At 39.0% G+C, this 26,800-nt stretch overlaps 1 protein-coding gene across 1 annotated transcript in view; it reads right to left on the reverse strand.

The window, feature by feature from the left end:
- The window catches only part of EDIL3 (EGF like repeats and discoidin domains 3), a gene marked incomplete at both ends in the record, with an annotated part of 263,433 nt that overhangs the window by 47,581 nt on the left and 189,052 nt on the right, over nt 1-26,800 (reverse strand). The window contains 3 exons of the mRNA XM_082012856.1: nt 3,356-3,540; nt 9,681-9,825; nt 10,915-11,070. Of these exons, the coding sequence (XP_081868982.1) occupies nt 3,356-3,540; nt 9,681-9,825; nt 10,915-11,070 (486 nt within the window). The remainder of the gene's footprint in view (nt 1-3,355; nt 3,541-9,680; nt 9,826-10,914; nt 11,071-26,800) is intronic.

Consider the following 26,800-nt stretch of genomic DNA (forward strand, 5'->3'; position numbering starts at 1 on the left):
AAACATTTTAATACTTCCTTGAATGTCAAAAAAGAAATGAGAAGTGGGGTGACTGTCTGGAACGACAGTGCTGGAGTGTGTCCAGGAGGAGCAGAAGCACTCCCCAAACTGGTGAAGCAGCCTGGTCATGATAAGAGATCCTGGGAAAAGCCTGAGAACTTGTTCAAAGTAGCAACTGATGCTGACAAGCAAATCAAAGTAACGAGGGAAAAGGACTATCTTGAAGGAAAGTGAAGTAGGCTTTTTTTCTTTTCTCAGTAATTAACCTGAAATGCTTTACCTTGCTTAGTTTATGCTAAGTTTATACATAATTATGGGAAGCAAACCATTACTTTTTTCTCTTAATTTCACTGCCCCACCTCACCCCAGTCTTTAATTTTACTGTTACTCAGATAATTTCACAGAGGTCTCTCCAAAAGGAAGGGAATCTCGAAAGAAAAGTATTTAGGAGCAGAGAGTTGCTGGAACTGATTATTTGCATTAGATTTGGTGTCAAACCTGAACAGCAAGTTGTTCTGTATCACCAAACTGCATAGATTTCAACTACAATGAGTACAGAGACCCTAAAGAAGCACTATGTTAGTGGAAGCTCCTGTGTTATGAATTAGGCCAGGTAACTGACATGCTTCTGCAGTATCATCTTTATTGAAATGGCAAGAGTGTTCTTCAGCAAGCATGTGGAGTAATTCAGACCCAGATTACAACTGAGCTGCGAAAGTACAATTTTGTTCATCTAATCTCATTAACTTTTCCCTCACATCACAAAAATACTTTCTTCCATTACTAATGATGGCGTTTGGTGTAAAGGAGTGTTATGGGGGGAACCTGGAGTTTGTGAGTGAGTAGAGTCTAGACGACAACAGATTTTCAACAATGGCAACACCAGTAAGGTGACTATTCTTCTTGAACCTGTAAATACACAATCTGTGTGAGGAGTCACATAATACTTCATATTCCTGCTCTCTGGATCTAAATTATGGATGCAGCAATCAAGAACAATTTAAAACCAAGAGCATACTTGTAAATGGCTGCATTTTTAAATTCAGAAGTTTCAATATTTTCCTTTTTGAGAGAAAACTGAGTAAAACAACCCCATCTCACGATGGAGAAGAATTTACCTCTAGGGTTCATCCAAAAGTGCTGTGAACTGCCCATAAGTAGCAAGTAACATTTATGCACGAGGCAAATATCACTTCTCAGCAACCATTATCACAGCAGGCACTCTGAGATATGTGCAAGTACACAAGCTTTTAAACAGAGGAACAGTTGATAACAATGGCAGTTAGGCATGGATCTCCCAAAATAACTGTAAATCAGAACAGATCTGTTCATGTCATCCACATACTACAACAATAATTTAAAAAGGAATTCAATAGACATTTTAACCAATTTTATAGGCTTTCTAGTGAAAATTATAAAAGATAAACCAAATAAGGCATGTGGAGAAAATTCAGAAGGGATGGAAAGCTAACACTATGAAATATCATATTGGTAGGCCAGCTACTTTAAGCCCATTTTAAGATACCATTGAATTGCTGCTGGGATCATTCATTGTAATATGTAATTGTTGAGGGAAAAGGGCATACAAATACATTTGCTTTCACTAGCTTTTTCTTACGAATGTGTTTTGACTAAACTCTGTGAAAGCAGCATGATGATAAAATTGCAGTAATGTGTTAAAAGGTTACAGTACAATACTCTGCTTTTTAAAGAAAAAAATAGTGAAGAGAACAATGAAGAGACAAATTTAAATGACAAGCATGTCTTTCTTAGAGAATTGTTACCTAGACTTGAAGCATGTGAGCCCATCTCTGCCTATGGACTGAATTCAGAACAATCAGCCTATAGTAGAAGTTAACAACCAGTTTAAGCACTGACAAAACAAGTGTTTTTAATGCCACCTGTTGTTTTTCAAACAAGAAATATTACCATGCTCTTTGGGGAAAATATCATAAGTATAACGACTTTCAGGAAAGGGTAAACTGGTCATATTCCTGTGAAGTTACTGAACTGAAATCATAGCCATAGGACAAATGAAATAAAAGGCGCATATTTCTATTTGACCAGATTAAAAAAAGTATGCCTAATACTTCAAGGACTTCCAGAAACTGTGCAAGTGGTCAGACTCACCTTGCAGGTTCAGGTAGGTTCAAGTATAGCAAGACTTAGAAGAGAATAGAAAATTTAAGAATATAAGAATAAACCCTTGCTATCTGTAGTAAATTAAAAATCCACTGTCACACAAAGGAGGAATAACACACCACAGGACATTTCTGTAGAGTCTTTGCACACCCTTGGTTTCTTGGTATCTCTGATGGGGCTAAATATAATACAACTGCCTCTTTATTATGAGGAGAAACATGTTCATCTGCTTCTCAACCGTAAAACACAGCAATAAAATCTTTCTCCTCTCCAGAAGTTACTAACTGCTATTTCAACAAGCTGCTCTAAAAAACTTCCAGCAAATCCCAGGTTCTTCAGTTATTCAAAAGTTAAATAGACAAGGACACTGCTCCTTCCTTTCATTATGTGTGTAAACTTGGGGAAAAGATAGTAAACGTACTGCTAAATTGCTTAGCAACCATAGGTAGAAAAGCCAGTATGTCGTAATTTGTATGTGAAAAGACTGCAGGGGGTTAGTAGCCACGTCTAGTGCTATTGAGGCTGCCACTGAGAGCTACACTGCAAACTGGCAGCTGACTCAAAACACAGCTATCTTCAACGGTTCAAAAAAGGTAAATGTGTCAGTGACTGGTCAAACAGGCTTCCATAGCAGTGATTTATTGCAATTTTTCACATTAGCGTATTACTGACTTGTATAAATCACTCCCAGGCTGAAAACAACCCCTGTGCACAGCTTTATAATGAATTCAAGTGCTGAATCAGTCTTGATAGCTTCAGAGCGATGTTGGAAAGTAATTTTGATCTGTCTCAATTAGACAAAAATAATTTCTATGGGCCAGATTTGCTAATGTTCACAAAGCTGATGTAAATACATTTTCCAGGGAGCTTTGGAAGGACAGAAGACGGAAAAAGAATGGTTTCTCTCAACAAAAGATGAGAAGCCAGTGAAACAGATCCGCAACTACTATTTGTGTCCATTAACAAAGGAAAATTCATGGCTGCTGGGCAATTCATAAGGTTTGGCTAGTGGAGGTGAAGGTTTCCCTGAGCAGGGTTTTCTTCAACTGAGGTACCAAAGACATGAAGGTCTCTGTGGGCTTTCACAGCTTCATCATCTACATGTGGTAGAGTTAGGATTGTATTCACAAGTATAGTCCTAAACCAGTCAACTTTCCCCATACCTGAAACACAAGGAAGATAAACATTTGGGAAAATTTTTATGAAACTTTACCTGCAACCACTGTGACTGGTCATTGTGGCCAGAGGTCCAGGCATTAACTTTGCCTTGCTTGTCCAGCCGGGCTTTCCTGGGCTCCCAAGCGAACATGTCCATGTTGAGTGTTCGGAAAACACTGGAGGCAGTAATTTGGTAATCCTGTATATGTCCTGATTTCATCCCCAGGGGTTCAGAGCAACCTGGAACAGCAAAATAAGATCTGTGACACTACCTACTTATCTCTGTAAGTGGTTTAGGTTTTCTGCTGTGGAAAAGAAAACTAGCAATTCTCAAAGAAAAGGCTTTAATCAAGACTATTGTTGGAGGAACCTGCAAACAAACAAATGAAATATAGCCAATCCAAGGCACTTTATTTCAACGCTAGCTTGGAAGAATCAAAAACAAGATAGAGAATTCAATGTATTTTACCCTGACATAAATTTATGAAGGCAGACAAACAGAAAAAATGACTTTTGTCTCTTCTTATCTTTGTTTTATTTTCCTGTCCAGCAGCTTCCTATTGTTTCCTGTATTCAGTTTGATTTTATCATATTTTTACGCCATATCACATCAACCATGTGTTTGCCTACTGAGGAAACATTAATTTTTCTTAAAGCCACTGCTGAAGTAAAATGTCAACAAGCACTGAGTCTTTTACACTTTTGAACTACTTGACACCTAGCCAAAAACTTAGAAATTCCCAACACCCACTCACAGTAGAAGACTACAGAAAACCAATAGTGAAGGAGGGAGAATAGTAGGAGATAATCACTAGAAGAAATCAAGTGTTAAAGGCTTATTTGTTTAAACCAGGTGGATGTCCCACAACATTGAGTTATTTTGATTGTAGCAAAAGATAGATCTTGGGCTTCTCCTTTCAGTGGGCAGAGGCCAACTGTATGAGGTTTAATACGGCCAAGTGCAGGGTCCTGCACTTGGGTCACAACAACCCCATGCAACGCTACAGGCTTGGGGAGGAGTGGCTGGAGAGCTGCACGGCGGAAAAGGACCTGGGGGTGCTCATTGACAGCCGGCTGAACATGAGCCGGCAGTGTGCCAAGGTGGCCAAGAAGACCAACAGCGTCCTGGCCTGTATCAGCAATAGTGAGGCCAGCAGGAGTAGGGAAGTGATCGTGCCCCTGTACTCAGCACTGGTGAGGCCGCACCTCGAATCCTGTGTCCAGTGTTGGGCCCCTCACTACAAGAAGGATGTTGAGGTGCTGGAGTGTGTCCAGAGAAGGGCAACGGAGCTGGTGAGGGGGCTGGAGCACAAGTCTGATGGGGAGCACCTGAGGGAACTGGGGTTGTTTAGTCTGGAGAAGAGGAGGCTGAGAGGAGACCTTATCGCTCTCTACAACTACCTGAAAGGGGGTTGTGGTGAGGTGGGTGTTGGTCTCTTCTCCCAAGTAACTAGTGATAGGACAAGAGGAAATGGCCTCAAGTTGCGCCAGGGGAGGTTTAGATTGGATATTAGGAAAAATTTCTTCACTGAGAGGGTGGTCAGGCATTGGAACAGGCTGCCCAGGGAGGTGGTGGAGTCGCCATCCCTGGAAGTGTTCAAAAAACGTGTGGATGTGGCGCTTCAGGACATGGTTTAGGGGACATGGTGGTGCTGGATTAATGGTTGGACTTGATGATCTTGAAGGTCCTTTCCAACCTAATGATTCTGTGATTCTGTGATTCTGTGAAGTGGCCAAGAGCAAAAGGGCTGCCAAGAGGTCAGGAAAGATGGACGTATGGTTGGGTGGAGTGACGTTTGATGGTTGTTTGAGGAAAAGGTGAAAGATGGAGATGAAAACATTAAAAAAAGCAGTTTTCTTACTTCCTTTGGGCCCCAGCTGTCAAAAACCTGCATATGTGCAGTTGTCCCAAAGTTTTCACTTCACAATTTGGTGATCCAACTTAGTTCAGTAGTTGACATGATGAAGTTAAATTGCAAACAATACTCTAACTCATTGAGTGAGAGTGTGTCCAGGCTCTAACATACCTCATTTTGCAATGAGTGCATCATCACTGTGCATGCACAGAACCTTGATGTTATATATCATTGGGAAGACAGAGATTTGCCACCTGATGCTCACATCCCACCCCTGAGCTGGTTCCTATCAGGTAATCATTTGCTGATTCACCAGCTGTGTTCTTTAGAGCATACATATAAGTTGTGAAGGCTTTTCTGCTGGGACCATGACCCTACGCAGCTGGTATCTCTTAAAAGAGCCAGAGCACTGCATGACTTCTTAAAACACCTTCAAAGTTTTTATTTTGTTTTTCACTTTATTTAAGCTAGATATCAAAGCTGGATCTCTTTTGCTTAAAAGTCCATTTCCTTCACAGTATGTTTACATAGATTTAAAGAAATTACTCTTTTTTTAGTTTCTTTGATATTATTAGCAAAGACTTTTCAGTCAGATTTTACTTTCTGTTTCTTCCATAGATTTAACACACAGAATTAAATGGAATTATTAGGGATTCAAATCAGGAAGGTAAGATCAAGCCCTTTGTGGGGGGTCTAACAGCAGGAGCATATGCATAATACCAGAGACAGATACTACTAATAATATGCTCTTTAATGTAGTAACAACTGTATTTAAAATCTGAAATTTGTTTCATATTCAGTTAAAAAATAAACAGAAAACAGAGCTAATTTTTGAAAAAAACACAACATTTCAGAACTGATTCTCAGTGCACAAATGGAAATTGCACAGCCTTGTCTGTAGAAAGAACTACCTAGTTCAAAACAACAACAAAACAATTTTTCTCGGAGTAGGAGGCAGTAATTGATAGCACAAATGACAGAGACTCATCTGTTGCTTCAGAGAAGGACTTTGCTTATTATTCAATTCTGAAGTATCACTCCAGGATCACAAGGGCTGTCAGCAGGAATGTGTCACCTGAGGATTCTGAAGGAGGTTCCTGACATGAAAACATGGGTTGTCAAAACTGTTTTTCAGTCTTGGTCCAATCCATCAAAAATAATTCTATCTTTATTGAGTATTATTATTGATTTATGAAACAACAGATGTGTCTGCTTGTGTGTCTGTGCATGTGGACATGCTTTAATGGGATTTTACACTTGCCATTCCAAAGGGAGGAGGAAGATACTTGTTAAGGGTAACAGGAGAAAGTGAGAAGAACAATGAGAACCAGAAGAGATGAACATGATGTACACGGGTGGCAGAACAATGTCTTAGTGCTGTGTCACAGAGAGAAACAGCTGATCCAGTTGCTTCCCAGCTCCTATGGCACCCTGCTGCAATGACAGAAGATGACTCTTCATTTTGATAGGCAAGCTATAACCTAGAGTGCAAAGGACAGAATCAACAAACTAGTACAAAACTTTGTGTCTGTAGATGGTCATCCCTCATAGAAGTGTATATAATAATGCTCATGAGTTCCCAGGACATGTCCTCTTCACTGCACTCTATCTTCTTTAAATTTGTTTTGCAAGGTCCCTGCAAAAGGATTCAATCTCCCTTCCCATTTTTATAACCTGTTAGTGAGAGCTGATGTAGACATACTTACGGCTATGCTCAGTGGAGCATCTTAGGTCAAAATGTTTGAGATGCTTTGGATATCACCATGTGTGATAAATGATAATCTGATAACTCTGTTTAAACCTATCTAGGTACAAGTTTGCAGTTACTTCTTATTTGGTCTAGCTCAATCAAAGAAGAGCAGTGAAATAATGAGAAACCTACATATTGGGAAAGTGTAGATTAGCATCTGAAAAATGAAAGAAAAGGTTATTCTCTGTTGTCTCTTCTGAGTGCATAATATTTCACTCTTCAGTCTGTGTCCTGTACTGTGTCCCTCATCTACCTCTTCTTTCAAGAATGCTCAAACCCACAAAGGAAACATTGAATATCCCTTGCAGTGGAGGCATAACTGCAAATGGATCTGCATGAAAAGGTCTACGTGCAAGTTTTCTTGGGCCAGGATTCATGCGGTATTGGCAAAAGCAGCCTAGGTCAATTATTTGAGGGCAAAGGTGATTTTGTTTTGATTAATACTGTGATATTTTTATTTTAAGAAAATGAAGAGATTTAAAAAATTTTCTTTGTATTAATGAACATAGGATTCCTTTCCAGATTACATAGTGCTGCAGACAAACAAGGGCAGGGGAATCTATACTAAATGCAGATGTTACAAAGTCACTTCGTGTGTGAGTTTGTGTGAATGGTACCTATAGGTACTGTTAGGATAGACAAATAGTTACCAGAAAACAACATGCCAAAAAGAGGAAAATTACACACTCAGAAGATGCTATGGGTTTCCCAAGGATGATTAAGTTCTGGGGATGAGCATCTCTGCAAGAACTGACAAACTCAGAACACCAAGAATTTGCTGAATTGGTACATGGCCACCAACATACACAAGCATCAGCAATGTATGACATGGACGACACGCAAAAAGGCAGAGCCTGCTATATGCAGATATTTGAGTGTGTGAGTGAATGGCATCAGAAAGTGACTGTGTTTGTGTGAAAACTTGTCTGTTTTTAAAAAGAACAGCTTGATGCTACTATTAATAACAGCTTAATGACTAAAGGAATTCTAATAAACTGTAGCTGTGATCTGATTCTGCCCCCAAATCAATACTCTATGAAGAGAAGGGAATTTACAACACAGGATGTGCAAAACACAAGTAAGGCAGGAACACAAGGCCATGAAAATTAATGCCTGATTTATTGATGGCCAACTCAACAAGCATTGATCATGGTTTTCAATAAGATCTGACCATGGGGCCTGGTAAGTAAAGCTATTTATGAGCCAAGAGCAGATTATATTGAACATTTTGCTGAAGTTTGTCCTAAGAAAGGATTAGTTTTTATGATGATCTAGTGCTGCAACACAGTCTCCCTCCATTCAGTAGTGACTCTCTTCTCTAGCACTGGGACTTGTTAGAGAAGCCAGACCTCTCAAGATGTTTTTCTGCTTAAAACAGACCACCTGGAATTAGAGTGAATTAGTCTGTCGTTATGTATAATTATACTCTTATTTCAGTAAGATTGAAATTGTTCTGCTGAGCCTTTGCTGCTTGCAGTTCTAAGAAATTATGACCTTGAAACTGTTAGGAGACCACTGAAATGAATTCACTTCAGTAGCTTTCACAGTTCTTTGAGCAAAACAATTCCTGGTCATTCTGGCAAGGACTTACTCTAAATTGTGGTCCCAGAAATGGAAGACATAAAAAAAAAAAAATCTAATAGACTAAAGCAGCTAGACAGAATTTTCTATTTACTCTCAAGCCTATCTATATTGGAAAAGGGCTACAGTGAGATTAATGCATTAACTTTTCATTTCTGAATCTGGTTTTGATGCCACTAGAGGACTGAGAATTATTTAACTCCAGCTGTTTTGATATATCATTCGTGAACTGGATGACTATTGTTTGTACAGTAAGCAGGCAGCCACATAAAAATCGTTCTTAAATGAATTCAGTGGAGTGCTCCCACCGGTAAAAGGTTGATCTCTTGAAAAAGGTAAAAAATTTACATGCTTTACTGAATTTGTAAGGGAACATCATTCTTTCAGAGAGTGGCTAGAGGTCACGCTTTACATTTATGAGTTATAACTTCTGCTACTACAAACCTTAAGAGGGTTTATATTGGCTCCACTTGTTCATTTACTTTTTGCTATGAGACGCAATCCCTGCTTCTGCTAGAAATCCACAAAACAAATCTAAACTGAAATCTTGACTAAAGCATCCCAGCAAAATATATCCCATTGTATTTTGAGTGGTCCTCGACGGCAACTGAAGCACCCTTGTCCCTCTGAGGATGCCACACAGCACATCAGCGTGGTCACCAACAGCCGGGAGAAATTACTCAAATCAGCTTTTATGCCTGCTTCTGCCGTGACTCTGCTGTACAGCACTGCAAAACAACTTTGGCTTTTAGAAACTGTTTTCAGCACTTAGTTTAGGATGTGCTGAGGGTAACTGTGAGTTACTCCCTGTCTCATCGTCTGCTTAGTATGTAATGTAACGGGTGCTGATAGCTGTTGATACTTATTAAAACTGCTATAAATGACCTTTTCTACGTCGCACATAATTGGAAGCCAATGTGCGCAGAAAGATTTACAAAACGTTATTAGGTTGCTACCACATTACCCTACTACTACTACTGCCCTACTGCAAGCAACTATTGTCACTTACATCATTTAGGTAAGTGTTGCTGCTTATGTAATCCACATAAAAAGAGATAAGTAACTGTCTGGATAAACTCAGCCCTGCCAACGGCATTTCACCAAGAATAAACTGCATGTGGTTTAGATCTTGGGCACAAAAATGCGCTGCTTGATGATTGACTTCTGAGATGCGGCAATTACAGAAAACCCACCTGACAGTTCACAGCCAAGAAGTTCCATTCTCAATGTGCAGTGTCTTCTGCACACCTGAGGATACAGCCGTACATACTGCGACTTAATTGGAGGGGTGAAGGAGTTAGCATATGGGGTGTTGTTGTCCACATTTCCACGAAACACCTGTGATAAAATGACATACTCGTAAAAATGTGCCAGGAGAATTACTGAAGGTTCAGTTGATTTCCATAACTCAAAAATATGTGTTGTTCTTATGACCATCCCTGCACATTTACCTTCAAGTTTTTTCCCAAATATAGGCTGTTTTGTAATTTCTAGTGCCCAACATACCAAAAATGTGCAAAATGTGCTGCCATTGTTTTGAATCGGCATGTATTTTCCACCTGCACTGAATCAGGACATCTATCTTGTCACTCCTAGAAACTGAAGCTACTAATGCAACTAAATTATATCTTCTTTTCTAATCAGCATATTAAATAGTCCCAATTCAATTTATCCTGCAATTATTTATGCTGATTGACATTTATTTTTTCCCCTCTACTTCAAGGACCTCTTCCAACTCCCACTGAAGTGCACTGTAACCCTCCCATTGATCGCAGAGGGAGCTGAAATAAACCTATAAGCATTATTCTATTCAATCCTCCCTCTAACCAGATACAGTTGTACTTCATTTTCTTCCCTCATTACACACCTCTTCAGACAGCATATAATTTCCTAATAGAGAAACTATGTCTAATGCTGCAAAGTGCCTTAGGTCTATCTTAACTTACAGAGTAAAGGGATTTTTCCTTCTTTTTATGCACAACTCTATAAAAAATAAGTGGTAACTATAAACTGTAAACACATACTTCCCACTGAAAGATACTGTTTGTGCAGTACAGAGATTAGCATTGATGAATGTGTTCTATGTTTTTAAGGGTTAACACTAATTTGCCAATGTAATAAAACTAAATTGAAAACAGAGTAATGAGTAATTACTGGTAAACTAATTAAAATGAAAATCAGTTAAGTGTAATAAATAGGATTATTCTAGCCTTGGGACTTAGTATTTATACAACCATCAATTAAAGTATAAGAAATTCTTAGCCGATAGAAAGTGCAAATTTATTGATTTTTTTTTCAGCAAAAAATACTAGCAAGGCAACCTGTATCATACTGTCAGGCAATTATGCTTATCTACCAGAGATACCCCATACTTCTGGATGCAGCTAAACCATAAGATGTATTCATATACAGATGACTTAATCTTACCATATCTTCACTTGTGCCTTTTACTTTGTACATTCTCCATGACTTCCCATCATTACTGTATGCAATTTTGTAAGATTTTACATATTCTGGGCTTCCAATCCTCTTGGCACCTTGAGTTATAACTCCAGTGACTCGCATCTTCTTTTGCAGGTTTACCTGGAACAACAGTACAATGTCATCACTAACAATCTGAGGTACAAAATTCTGATTCTAGATTCGTTTGATTCCTGGTTTTTTTTTACAATGACAGAAAGGAAAAAATATAGCTGTAGCATTTAAATTACTATCTTTACATGTGCATTAATTCCTTTAATCTTTAATTCATTTCATGTACATATGCACATAAATAAGTAAAAAAAATTGAACCAAAACCCTGTACTATGCTAATGTCTTCATGTGTACACAGACACACACATATATATATTATTGATATATAGAATATTACTGGTGTATTACTAGCATACAGCATATTACTGGTATATAAGATCACTGCTATATATTTCCTTCTTAGAAAGAAAATGTAACAGTGAGATAATTTACCAAAGGCTGGATCTTTTATTCTATTAGAAAAAAATTTGCAATCCCATACAAAAAAGCCTAAATTAACCAAGATGACACAAGCTGAGTGGTGCGGTTGACACACCTGAGGGACGGGATGCCATCCAGAGGGACGTGGACAAGGTCAAGGAATGGTCACATGTGAACCTCCTGAGGTTCACCAAGGCCAAGGGCAGGGTCCTGGCCCTGGGTCGGGGCAACCCCCAGTATCAGCACAGGCTGGGGGATGAAGGGATGGAGAGCAGCCCCATGGAGAAGGACTTGGGGATCCTGATGGGTGAAAAGCCAGACAGGAGCTGGCCATGTGCGCTCGCAGCCCAGAAGCCACCCATGTCCTGGGCTGCCCCCAAAGCCGCGTGGCCAGCGGGGCGAGGGAGGGGGTTCTGCCCCTCTGCCCCGCTCTGGGGAGACCCCCCTGCAGGGCCGCGTCCAGCTCCGGAGCCCTCGGCACAGGAGAGACACGGAGCTGCTGGAGCGGGGCCAGAGGAGGCCCCAGCAACGCTCCGAGGGCTGGAACAGCTCTGCCGGGAGGACAGGCCGGGAGAGCTGGGGGGGCTCAGCCTGGAGCAGAGAAGGCTCCGGGGAGACCTTCCTGCAGCTGCCAGGGCTGAGAGGGGGCTTATAAGAAAGATGGGGACAAACTTTTTAGCAGGGCCTATTGTGATATGACAAGGGGTAACAGTTTTTAAGTAAAAGAGGGCAGATTTAGAATAGATCTAAAGAAGAACTTTTCACCATGAGGCTAGTGAGACACTGGCCCAGGTTGCCCAGAGAGGTGGCCAATGCCCCAACCCTGGGAACATCCCAGGTCAGGCTGGACGGGGCTCTGAGCAACCTGCTCTGGTTGAAGATGTCCCTGCTCACTGCAGAAGGTCTTGGACTTGATGACCTTAAAAGGTTCCTTCCAACCCAAAGTATTCTATGATTCTATGAATTCAGATAAATTTTTGTGAAAGTCAAAATATATGGATGTTCTGTAACGTGAACAAATAGACCTTTCCTTGATTCTCATTGAAAATTCATGTATGTAAAAATCATGATTGAAATGCTAATCCCAAAACAGTCAATAGCAAAATATCAATGGCTATCAATGGATATGAACATTCCCTGTGTACTTGTCTGAGTTGACCTCAACACCTTGAAGTACAAAATAAGATGTACCGAGTTCAACAATACTCAGTCAACCTTAATTTTGCCTTCTTTATCCATCTATGATATGGGTTAGACAACTATATTGCCACAAAATTCAGAATGTGATATTCAAATCAAACAATGCTGGCATCATCAGACTCGTCCCTGCAATGAAGTCAATCACGAAGCAATCTGTGGCAATTGCACTCCCATCCTCTCACTGGTATGCAGCTGAAGTCTGTAACTTTTGCACCAAATGAAGCTTAACAAAGAGATATCATACCCTGTGAAGGTGCAGGCAGGTGTGTGATAAAAGGAGACAAATGGAAATACTAGAACGTAAACAACTGGGACAACGTAAATAATACATTAAACTACATTAGCACTTGACTCCCCCAAATGAATCTTATCTCTGCTCCCCAGTTAGTGGAGCTGACCCAGTGCACCCCCCACTATGTGGGACAGCAGTCCTAGTGCAGGAATATGGGAGTCAGAGACAGATCAGGTATCTACTCTCCAAACTCTTTAATCTCTTTATTCTTTAGTGTGGTCCGAAGATTTTCTCTCATTTGTTAATGTAATCTAGCCTCTATTAATGACGTAAGATGATCAAACTTCAGTGTTTCAATATCTTACTGGGTGCACAATGGGAAAATGGAGAAATACAGAATTTTACTTTGTTTGTTTGTTTGTTTGTTTGTTTGTTTGTTTGTTTAGGGAGTCTAGCTATTTCTCTACTACTTATCTGAAATATTTGGGCTTCTGATATTTTTATTCTTGAGGCCAAAGAAATTTCAGCATAGTTTTACCATAGTTCTCCATATAATGAACACTCACACATCTATAGAATAACAATGGGTATTCTAAAGGTTTAGACCCACTGAAAGAGGCGAAGCTGCCTATAAAAGATCAGTTTTCTTACAGGATCTTCCTCGCATATACCAGGAAAACTCAGGAACATTTGCAATTGCAATGGGGAGAATGGACTCACACCAGGAATTTAGACAGGTATAAATTAGAAGAGAATCAGGCCTTCTTACAGCCTTGAGAAACCTTCTTATCCCCCATTCCAGGTTTCCCAGAGGGAAAAAAAAAAAGTCATGTTATATTTTTAAGAGGACAACTCTACTATCAGCCTCCAAACTACATTTAAAAATATAGTTAACATAGATTATCAACGAGTTAGACATAACTGTTTCTGGAAGTCTCATGCAGATTTCATTCTCTGTACAGAATTTAAGAGTATTAATAAACAGGTAAGTAAAACAATTTTTCATATACTTACAAAATTATTAATAATTAAGTGAACATCGTCTCCAAAACAAGTTAGAAACCACAGTCAAACTGGTGTTGATTATTTGCCTTTTGCAAATACTGACTAGTAGTATCCTCACATTTCACTGTTTGGGAAAAGGAAGATGCAGCACCAAATGCATTTTCTGTCATCTAAGTATGCATATACCTAATATTCTTTCAGCTTCATTCCCAACTTTTCTTTTTCCAGATAATAATCTCAGGGGCTTTGGATGACAATTTACGTGGAAATTTTTTTGCCCTGTTTACTCTAAAAGAGTAGTTTCCAATGAAACCATGGCTTTAACCACTGGATATTATATTCCCACACTGGCTCCTTTCCATGCCTCAGCCTCCATCTCTAATACACAACAAATCAAGTACTGCACTTGCAGAAGAAAAACAATGACAAAAAACCCATCCAAAAGTAATCTGCCAAAGAGTTTAATAATATGGTGGAGACTCAAACTTGAAAAAAAGAAAAGTCTGACTGAATGAAGGGAACATTTGGGTAGGTAATCATAAAAATGAAACAAAAAAAATGTAATTTTTAAATACTTATTTAATATACATACTGTTTAACCTGTGTTCTTTGAATTTCAGGAGGTAAAAAGCCTGCATTTTTTCTGCTATATACCAGTCTGCGCTATAACCTTATCTGGATATCTGTAAATATAAGTTATAAAATTTTATTTATTTCTCTGTTGTAAGAGACAGTATCTTTCCTTTTACAGGCTTTCTTGATCAGTATCCATACTCTGAGTCACAAATGGAGCTTTGGCTCTAGGCAGTACTGAGCTTGATATAACACAAGAAATAAAAACAGGATACTGTGTTTTGCAATTAGGTCTACATATTCTGTCAATGTTTGCAGGAAAATCCCAATGAAAGGGGAAAAAACCTGCTTTCAAATCCCTGCAGCTTTCTTACATACAAAATCCCCATGGGGCTAACGTCACGCCTGCGGTAGCTCCTTTCAGTGCATATGGATGCACCAAGAATTAATTGGCCCTTTGTGTCTAGGTTCTTTTATGTGTTTTAAATTTTTCAAGTCAGAGCTTAGGAAAACTCAAAATATTACAACTGTGCAACGACTATAACGAAGCAGATGCTGAAATCTTTCTTACTTAATGTACTTCAGTAGGAGGCAAAGTTCCCAACATGAAAGGTGAACTAGCTCTTTCAGCACTAAAAGCATTTTCAAAGGTATTTTTCTGTGGCAATTTTGAAGAAAAACAGCTTAGGAAGCTCTGCTTTGTGGATTCATATCTAGAATGGAATGTTATATATTCTAATTACATGGGTGACTGTGTTTTAAAACAAACAAACGGGATAAAACCAGAATAAGAACAAGAGTTTAACACACTTCCACAAAAAGGAAACAGCTTATTCAGTTATAAAGGACCCCTTAACATTACCTAGATTAACTGGAAAAGGTCAAGGATGATAGATGATCAATAGTATTTTGATGGATTTATCCCAGCAATTTAAGTATTAATTCATGGTAAAGACCTTGTAAGAAGATATTTGCATAGAAATTTGAGGAAGCTACTTACTCCAAAAAAAAGAGGCTGATCAGTTCTACCAGCCCCACTTAAATCTAAGGTTATTTTGAGAGTAGTGGATTCAGACTTGACACTCGTCCCCTGTCCATGGAGCCCCAGCTGAGTGGGCTCTTGGGTCCAGCAACTTCCATGGGACCTAATTCACCCAACATACATCAGGGATTTGGCTGCAATGTTCACAAGCAGATCTGAGGATGCACATTGCCCTACATCCTCATGGCATAAGCATTTGATGAATCTTGGGTAAGGTGTTTAACACCTACAGGTAATTGAATCTGCCTCAAACAGATTTTGCATTTCAGTGAGGAAGCTTTCTGGGGCTAGAATAAATGATGAACACTGAATCACTCAGGTAATACTGCGTGAGAAGAAAGCCAGTATTCTGACATCAATTCATTTAAATCTGATGGTACAAGAAATAGATTATGTCTACACACTATATGGTGGATGATGCAAAGTCACTGTGCTGACACTGAGAAAAGCTCAGCTACAGCACAGGCATGGCAGTCAACTCAAGTTAATAGACAGTGCCGAGGGACAAGATACAATGCCTCAGAGTCAGTGCTGTATACACCGTCAAAGACTGAATTCGTGTACTGCCAATCAGTCAGTGCCTTCTATACCATGTCATATAGCCAAAACTAAGTAAAAAGAAAATCACTTGAGGCATACTCCTTTGAACGCAGCGTATGCCCAAGAGCTGCGGAATAAAATCTACTCTATCAGTTTAAAAAGTTCCCGGCAGTCCTTTAAATTTCTTTTAACCTTGTTCTTTTCAACCACCACAATCATCCTGACTCTAAGATTAGACCACTTTTATCATCACAGCAGGTTATGAAGTCATGGCCTCTTTCAACAGGAGGGGAAAAAGTAACCAGCAAGCCATGTTTCCTGCTCCCGGCATTGATTCTGTAGGAGTAATTATCTGTTAAACAATTTTTCACTGGTGTATTAATGTTTTTGACTGCAATATCTCACACAAATCTGTTCTAGGATGCTAAATCATTCAGTTGTCTACACTGATGAAGATGTAACCAATCAAGATTTTACTGGAACTCAAAAAATGCGTATCAGAAAGGAAATAAAACAAATGAAAAAGAGTTTTTTCTCAAGAGAAAGTGGCAATATGAACTAAGTAATTTTAGGAGTGCCTGTAGACTGCACAGTGCACCATTTCCAAAGGCAATTCAGAACCAGTCCTGCAAATCTGCATGGTGTGTGTGCAGCATCACTTTCAGGTGACCAATGTAGGACCATAACGCTGGAGGCAACTGCTTCATGCTTGTTTTCTATAACCAGTGCAAAGGGCTCCACAAAACAAAGACCAAAAATATACTCCCAGCATGCATTACAAATTCTAGAATTGTAGAAAAATCACTAAATTCACAGTGATAATATTACAATGTAAAAGAACAGCAGAGATTTGGGACAGCACCAGTGGAAGAAATTCATATGCCTCTTCAATTTGTGATCACATATTAGTATAGTCTCTGTGCAGATTGTATGTACATGACAAAAAAGATAAAAAAATCAGTTGCATCTGTCTCATCTACATTATTACATGCAGGAGAGGAGAAGAGCAATGAGAAGATGGAGTGACTTTAGGAAGACACCATATGTGATGCTCCTGGCCAGAATACATAACCATATTTCCCTCATTTGTTATTGCACTATTAGCAATAACACCACTAACATTTCAAACAGAACAGGTTTGTCTGAAGTGTACCTTAAGAGCAAGCTTCCAAGAAATGGAAGATTAAAGCCTTCATGAAACATTGTGTGTTTCAGACTGTAGTTTTACATGAGCTGTCATTCATAAACAGAAATGCAGTTTATAGAGAACTATGGTGTTTACCTGTTTCAGTTATGAGATACAACAGCATTGCTGTAAATAATTCTCCATCATTTTTAGCACAAAGTATATATATATTTACTAATACTCACTATTACTCATTAAAAAATACGGTGGAATAAGGGATCAAGGTTATACTGGCATTCAAAGATTTATTATAGCACCACTTCCCTGCTGATTTCATCAATTTTTGAGGGATTGAAATTTAATTTTTAAAGTCATAATTCCGGTAAAGCTAGATAGAAAGCACCCACAGAAACCTTTTCTGATGAAAAATAGGGACAGTTGCCAATGGAAATGTTTGTAATAAACTCCGGAAAGGAGTAAGATGACAGGATTCCCTCAATACCGGGAAATTTAGTGAGCCTGAAAGCTCCCCCCATATTTCCTTTTCCATCTTCAAGCACTAGAGGCCCTGAACATGACTGAACATTGCTGTTTCGCCCTGATGCCAAGTCAAGAGCAAGGGGCTGCAGAGCAGGACTTGGCACGTGATGAGATGCAGGAAGCTTGGAGCAGGTCAGTTACCGTTACCTTCCCTGTTGCAAAGCATTGCTGGCACCTAGATGCGGGGTGCTCATATATCTTGCCTGTCTGTGGGGTTTTGTTACTTTCCTAATCAGCACTGCCAGCAGAGCTTCTCCAGATTTAGTCGAGGACACTAATGCAGTCAGCAAAGTAGCAGAGATATGTGTTTTCACCAGCACCCAGATTAGGTAACGCACTACTTTATCCATGGTAGCACTCCAGCTGTTGCTGCCATCCTGGAAGAGGGTTTATTACATGGAGAAAAGCCAACAAGTTGTGTCTTATAATTGTGATAGTCTAGGAGAACTAACACAGTCATTTGCTAAAGGTCACTTTACAAATAATAATTCCTAACATGACTGTGGGATTGCACCTCGCAGACAAAACCAATTTAATACTCAGTTATTTCTGATCCCAAAGCCTTTTTGTTTCACTTACATAGATGGAAATCCAGCAAAGTCTTTTCACAACTTTGCTGTTAAATACTCTGCAAGCTCATTCTCACAATGCTGTTGCTTCCAGAGTGCCTCACCAGTCTATCATACCTTATGGTAAAACAAACATCTCTCCGGTCTTCCCTGTACTCACATCTTAGCCTAGCCAACCACCTAAAAGCAGCTCATCTCCTTTGCTGTCTTCAATATACGCCTCAAGTTAGAAATGCTGAATCAAAGATGCAAAGTGGCCCACTAATTTAATTTGCCTTTCTGTGAAAAGATCAGAATATAGGTGAAACCCTACTCCTATGGAAAACATAAAGACAGGGATTGTTTGGCCCATGTAATGTTAATACAGAAGAGCATATGTTGTGAATACTACCAAAAAGCACTCACTTCATTTTGCTTCTGTTGAGAACTTTCACTTTATGCCTCAGAGAGTTTGCATAATTACACAGCCTAAAAACTTGCTTGGTCTGTTTCTTCTTATTATTAAGTCATTATTTTAGTCCCAAAGGTAGTTGTTATGAATGCCATTAACTGGATTATATGAATTATTCAAATACTGGCATGTTTAGACTGTCATCTCAAGAAGAGGCCCATAATAATCTCATGTTATTCAGAGGTTTGTAGCCCTGTAAAACTTCATCTCATTTACAAAGTATTGATTAGATGGGTATTAACTACCTGCAAGTTAAGGTTAGCTAAGAAACACTAAAGTTGTTTATTGCTATTATGTGTTCCTTCATATACTTTGAACTTTTGAATAGTCTTCCTGTCTTTGGCATGCTAATGTCTCCCAGAAAGAACTTCCTCAAAATGTCTAGAATACTTCTTAAAGTATCAGTCAAAGAATGTGTAAACAAAAATGTCAGAGAAAATATCTATATGTATTTCCATTTGCAAAATAGCTTTGATCAATAGCTTGTAGAGGTTAGAAGATAGGATGTTAGATTGAGGTCAAAGAAACAATCACGTACTTTTCTTTTAATCCTACATGAAAACCCTCTTCCTTAGCGAAAAGAAGTAAATTCAAAAAGTACAATATTAAAATCACCATGAAAATATACTCAGGGAAAATTCTTAATGTACCCATTGCAAATATCAGAGGTCCTTTCTATTGCATCCTTTCCATTTGTTTTTAATGCACTTTGGTAGATGCACTTTGGTAAAAACTCTGATAAGAAATATGACCTGCCCTCAAGCCAACACGGACAACTGGGAAGAATTCCTATTCTGACTTCAGTGGGCTTTGTCTAGGTCCTATGTATCTTCTCAGACCAAAAGATGTTAAGTAAGAAGGAAATATGCTATAAAGTGACAAATCTGTTGCCCATATGAACAAATTATCTTCATTAGTTTTGAATATTAAGGCTGAACCCAGAATTAAACCCATCCATTGAAAGACAAGAGCTAAAGCAAAAAATGAAATAGCAGGGAACCCGCAACAGATCAGACTTCCCTGGCACTGTGAGATCCCTGCTGGGGTTTTGTGATCAGTGCACATTCTCAGCTTATTTTAACACACTGGGAAACTAAAGCTACTTAGTTCTTCCACCAGAATAAATCCAGTAAGCGATAACAGTGCATTAAATGGTGCACAAGCAACCTGTGCAGAGAGTACTTTTTAACCCACAGTTCACTACCTTGTCTTTCTTTTTATGCAGCTATCTACAGAAATTACACTGATTACTACTGTAAAGGAAGGGAAAGAGTCTACCTGAAGAGTGGTTCCACAGGACACGATCATCATTGGCTATGCAATGTGCAGACTTCCTTTCCTATGTAATCCTGGCTACATAAACCTTGGGAGATGCTGCAAATCCCACTATTCAAAGGAGGTCTGGATTTTTTGCAAGGAGTCCATGAGTGACTCATTCCATGAGCAACAAGTGACACAGTAGATCTGTGCTTGCAGACTCCTGGTGAGCAACTACTTCTCATGCTATCACACTTTAGCTACCCTTCCTCACCCAGTAATGAAATGTTGTTTTCAGTTGCTAAATAACTCACAATGCAATATTTCAATTTTTATAACACTGATCATAAAACACACATCGTTACCCACTTTCTTCATTGGTCCAGATAATCTTAATCATCGTATACCTTTTTTATATTTTCCAATGAGCATGGCTTATTTGTCAATAGACAAAAAAGTTGATCTGTAATACAAAAAGTTACCCTTCAGTGAGATTTTCCAGTCATTTTAATTATCTCTTGATTTTTCTCAAAAGACTTCTTCCTTCTACAAAAACTGTCAGGCAATAGAGTAGATTAAAAATATTAAATGTTGATTGGTTTTGAAATATACAAAAACCCCTCAAAATCTGAAAAGTCTCATTGAAAGTCTCAAGACTTGAACAATGTCTCTTTATCTTAACCACTCACGGAGTATGAAGGCTAGAAGAGTGCAAGAGTAAAATACACTCCTATTTTTCAGACCAAAGAATTGGTTCTCCACTGAAATTAGAAAGTCTTTGAGATGACAAGCACACATCATCATTTCCAGAGGAGGTCAAGGAGTACGAGTTTACTTTAGCCCTTCTTTCTGCTTGTGGTATCATGATGCTGGTGACTTCCTGTACTTCCCAGAGCCTATACAAACCAGTACCTTTTCTCCACCAGCTGTAAAATGTCAGAGAACCATGGAGGTGCAGCCAGGGACTGCATGCTTCTTCTCCACAGCTACAGCTGTACCAAGGCTTTGCCTCTATTTTCACCTTGCGGGTTGCTCAGCACTTCTGTGACCTACCTACACCCATATGAACTCAGCATATATGTGCTGTTCCTGAAGGACGGCACCCGTGGGGTGACTCGGGCTGGAGCACCTCGTGAAGAACTGCAGCCCGTGGGAAGGAGTCACGCTGGAGAAGCCCGTGGAGGACTGTCTCCCGTGGGAGGGACCCCACGCTGGAGCAAGGCAGAGGGTGAGGAGTCCTCCCCTGAGGAGGAAGGGGCGACAGAGACCAGGTGTGATGAACTGACCACAAACCCCACTCCCTGTCCCCCTGTGCTGCTTGGGGGGAGGAGGGAGAGAAAATTGGGGGTGAAGTAGAGCCTGAGGGGAAGGTGTTTTAAGATTTTGTTTTTATTTCTCATTATCCTACTCTTATTTAACTGGAAATAAATTAATTTTCCTCAAGTGAAGTCTGTTTTGCCTCAGATGGTAATTGGTGAGTGATCTATCTGTCCTTATGCTGACCCACGAGCCTTTTATTATACTTTTGCTCTCCTGTCCAGCTAAAGAGGGAAGTGGCAGAGGTGTTTGGTGGGCACCTGGTGTCAACCCACCACAGGGGATCGTTTGTTTTGCCAGTTTTGAAAGTGAGTGTTTACAACGTACAACATGACTTGTTTGAGTATCACACATCAGCCTAGCAGTGTCTTACAGATTTAGATACTAACCTCCCCACAGAAGGACTACGATGCCCACACATCACTCCATTACAGTTGGTGAGCCACCACAGAGGTGCTGGGGCATCTCCACATACAACTTGTTACTGGCGCGAGAAACCAGACGGACACACGTTTGTTCATTTTGTTGTGTCACCATTTGCGGCTTTGATTACTTTTAATATCAGGATGGTAGATGTGAAAAACCATTAAGTCAAAATAGATGGTGTTATAGATGCATGAAATAATGTGTTTTAAAGTAGTTACTTCAGTCGTTCAGCCATATTACATGGAGTAATTAAGGAAAGCTGGCATGCAGGCTGACAGAGCTTGTTATGGATAGTGTTCATAACAGCATCAAGTTTCAGTTGCCATGGGGATGCTAACTCTGAACTGACTGCTTTTGTGTATCCAAAACCTCAGTCAAAAGTTGTCTGAATATGTCTGTGCGTGGGTGTTTCTGTGTACAAAGAATGAAACCAGGAGATATAAGATGATATCAAATAGGTACCAAGACGTGGGACACAAGGGAGTATCTGGATGATTACACTAAGAAATAGGCACCCAGTTTGTTTTCTTGTCTGTTTTGAGTACATAAATTATATTTTTAACCTGTAAGCTAAATGTATAGATGTTGAGGGAGATCTGCAGCTAGCAGACATTGGCACTGAGTTCACTGAAGTCAGTGAACTTATGTCAGACTTTGACTAGCTGAAGGTCTCTTCTAATTCCTGCAGTTCAAAGGTCCTACGTGGGATAGTTTTGAGATAATTCAACTGCACTTTCATTATTAGTTTCTGCTCTTCCCTGCCAAGGGCTTTCAGGTACTTACTGCCACTTGTCAATATCCCCCAAGGAAATCCTCCTGTGACATTAAGTCAAATTTTGGAGTATTGACAAAAAATGCAGAGCTTTAATACTTTTTTCAGCATTTAACTTAGCAGATTAAGTCTTCCTATATGGTTTGAGTCACCTTACATGATGACTCTGAGGTTGTATTTCATAAGGTTCACTTGGCCACATTGTACTAAGCTGAGAGATATATTAAGTAATATTAAATATTTAATCTATGATGACAGGTATTTTTGGAAGTTGATACAACAGTACTCATGAATGAGGAAATGAACTTTGACAAAATTAATGGTTTGACAGATGGTAGTTTGCTTAGAGCTCTTACTAACAGATGTTTGAATGAATGTTCTGCAAGACCTCTGTGTATTTTGGGTTTTATCATTTTATTAGCAAATAGCTATCACCTGGTGTATACTTGCTCTTTGGAAGTTCTTGATGTGGAAGCTGATAATTTTTTTCCTTGCCTTTTTTGAGGAAAAAACCCAATATCTTCTTTTCTTTATTCCTGCTTGGGGATAGGAATGACAGAACTTGGAAAGTCTTTATTACAAGTACATTTTTTGTGTGTTACAGTAGTTATGATTAAGATTGTGAGATTCATAGGCACACAATTAACTATGCCAGTGTTAGGGACTACAATCCCCAAAAATGTGAGGCTGGCACCAGAGGTGGGACTGAAACCACAGGTGGTGTGGGAGACACTTGTGTAGAAACCAAATTAAGCCACAAATAAAAACACGCATTCCACCTGCTAGGAACATTATTCCAATATATTTAGATATAAAAAAGAAAAAAGTAACATAATTTTAAAAAAAGAAAAAAGAAAGAAAAGAGAAGCATTATCAGTAAGCACTAAATAAAGCACCAACATGGCTTTTGGAGTAGAAACTAGAATTTAGATTATCTCAAAGAAAGTATCCTAATCACTGTGCTGTACAGTTCTTGTCTTACCCTGATGACTTTAATTTTAATGTAAATATCATACCCAAGAACATGTCCATACACTGTTCAGTCCTCAGATATATTTTTAGTGAATGCTGTGTATGGGCAATACTTAAGGAAGACCCTTGTGCTCCACTTTCTCTGGATGAACACTGCCATCACCCGTGCAGCATGCTGGCTCCATCTAAGGCACCGGACATTTCCATGCATTTCAGGGATGCTCAATGTGTTGGTCCCTAATTAATCACTCTGATTTCTGCTGTGGGAACAACCTTTGTAGGAACTACACTTTTGTGGCTCTAACTATACTTAGTTGACCTTAAAATTCTAAATTAAACAGGGGCTTGGAAAAATTTTTACCCTGACTCTGCTGGGGTAGATCCTTTTCCATCACAGGTCACCTTTTTTATTAAGATTATCTACAGGAAGACACTTAGAGTTTCAAGAAATATAATGAAGACATTTTCTTAAAACTTTGGAAATTTATTAAAAAAGAAAAAGGTATTACTTAAAACATGCACTGAGAAAGTAAAAGTAAATAAACACAATGTATTGTACTTTGGGCTAGAATACTAATATATTCAAATTACCATTTAGAAGTTGGGCACCTTTTTCATCAAACTGTTGTATCTCAAAATATGCCATTCCCTCTGAACTTCAGCATATAGTTTCACAAAAGCCATTTAGGGAAGAAATTAGAAAAAAGCTAGAATTAGAATGCTCCATTTTGAAATCACATTTGACATACAAAAATTGACCACCCAAAAGAATAAAAATATGAAATAGAGCTGAAAAAGGCTGAATTATTTGAAGAGGAAAAAACCCCAAATTAAATTTTAAAAATATTTTTGTATGCAGTAAAAACTGCAGGGGTGGGGGGGGGGGCAAAAGCTAACTGCTCAACTTGAACCAACTTTATTTCTCATTTTTTGATTCTGCAACCAAACGGAGCAGTCCAGCTGTTTTGTAAATAAATCCTTCTCCTTCTCACAATAATAAAATTAAATATTTGAATATTTTATTTAAAAACCAATTGGTAACCGTACTGATGTCTCTGGAGAAATGGTTCCTGCTATTTTAGTGAGGAATAACAAAATAGTTTTTTTATTTTTCTATTTAATAACTTACATTTATATACAGCAGCCTCCAGCAACAGTTCAGGTGTTCAATCATGGCTCCCACACAGTGGTATGATACACAGTAATTAGTTTATTTTCTTAATATTCTCCAGATATAAGGTATGCTCAAATCTGCTCTTAGTGGCTGTGGATTAATACTGACCTAGAAAAAACAATTTCCATGTCCAAAATACCACAAAGCACTTAAAAAGAAGCTGGTAGTCTCTTGTACACCATTACAATTTTTGCATCACCAGGCAGGGATCTTCTTCACAATTACACTCAGGAGATGAGCAGGAAATAAGTGATCTCTTATTCTCAGCCATGATAGTTTAGTCATGGTACAACAGCAGCCATTGCACAGGAACCAGCAGGCACTGATCTTTTCCTCTCCTTGCTGAATCGACTGGCCACAGCTAGAACCTGAGAATCAAATGTACCCCATACTTTTCTTAATCAAAACTTTCCTTGACCGCTCCTGACTTGAAACATCATCTTTGCCAATTGTACCAACCTTTGCTGTGTAATGCTTCCTACCAGGCTTCACTGCATACCCAGATTTTTGCTGTCTCGCCAAAAATCTGGTACCTTTTACCCTATACCTTTTCTATGCCTTTATCCGTCATCTTACTTCGTTCTAAGACTATCATATATTTCTGAGGTTGATATTCTTCGGAATCCCTGGTACATTGACCACTCAACCCAACCCAGCCCGCCCTGCAATGCAGAGGCAGGAGCCACTGAAGCTCTGCTGTGGAGCTCCTTCTCCACTCTGGGTTCCCTGACGTAGGTGGTATGTCTTACTGTTCTTTGGCAAATTAACATTCAGGGAGGTTCATCTGTTGACCAAGAACCCATTGCATTGGTACTCTTTGCATAACAAAAAGACCATACCTACTCCAAAAGACTGAAGAAACAAGGTTATTATCTTAGAGGACAATATTCACCCACCTTGCACCCTCATCCCTGAGCATGGTTCCTAAACATGCATACTTCTTCCAAAGTTACTTATGCATCTTAAATGCATGACTTAGGATTCTGGTAGGCCAGTCCTTACATTGCTAATTACACCAAATTATTCTATCTTGACTTACAATATTCTTCACGACATTGCAGTTTATGCATTTTTGGCATATCCACTATAGTTGAAGTCTTTGTGTATTACAGGGATAACAAATGCAGCGATACAAAAAAGTATAATATCTTATGAAAGCAAAAGGGAAACTAGTCATGGACAGGGGAAAAGTGAGTTAAGAAATACTAGCTTTGTGTGGTGAAACTAGGAGAGAGGAATAAATGTAGGGTATAGGCATGGATCCCTAGGTTAGAAATCACTAGAGAAGAGTAATCCAGGACCATCCAGGAGGGTCCTGCCCGCAGTTAGAGATTAGCAGTTATTATGGCTTTGGATTTGTTAGAGAGATAATAGAAACAATCCTCCCCAGGGCCATTTCTATTCTGATCAATACTGCCTTGACAAAATATATATGACTAGAAAAATAGAGATATGTGCAAGGAAGGAGTAGACATGAAGTGAAATCAGAATAAAAAGAAAACATATTTTAAGGCCATAAATGTAAAAGGACAAAAGGGAAAAGAGAAACCAGTGCTCTTTCAAAAAAAAGAGTTTAGACAAAAAAGACTTCTTACCGGAACAGGCAAAGTGACCATTTTGGTTCTATCTCAGGAACAATTAATGAAAAATAGAAGTGTGGCATTTTTTCTCATCGTACTTGGAAACATTAAAAGTTAGTGTCACTAATAATGTGGTAAACAGTATACAGAGGTACTATTTTATCACAGACAACCTATGTGAAACAGAAGTCAGCAGAACTTTTAAGAGGCAGATATGACTTACTCTGACTTTAATTTGCTTTCAAAAACATGGTCACTGACCCTTTAAATCACAAGCCAATTACAAGCATTGTAGTGCCATTACTAATTACATGCTGAGAGTGTAAATTTAAAATGGCAATTTCAATTTTCGGTTCATTGGGAGAATGCAGGAAAATGAAATTGCATACTAATTAGTTCATGTGTGTCAGACACCTGAAAGATTAGAGAAAAAAACCTCTGCACTCATTACAAGTGAGCTATAAGCAAAGCACTCAAACCTTTCATTTGCCAAGCTGCATATAAATAAAGAAATTAAATGACAAAGAAAATTGATAACGATGGAACAAGGCAAAAATAGCCACAGGCCTGTACATAATTATA

Source organism: Phaethon aethereus, assembly GCF_964289735.1.
Source record: "Phaethon aethereus genome assembly, chromosome: Z".
Lineage (NCBI taxonomy): Eukaryota > Metazoa > Chordata > Aves > Phaethontiformes > Phaethontidae > Phaethon > Phaethon aethereus.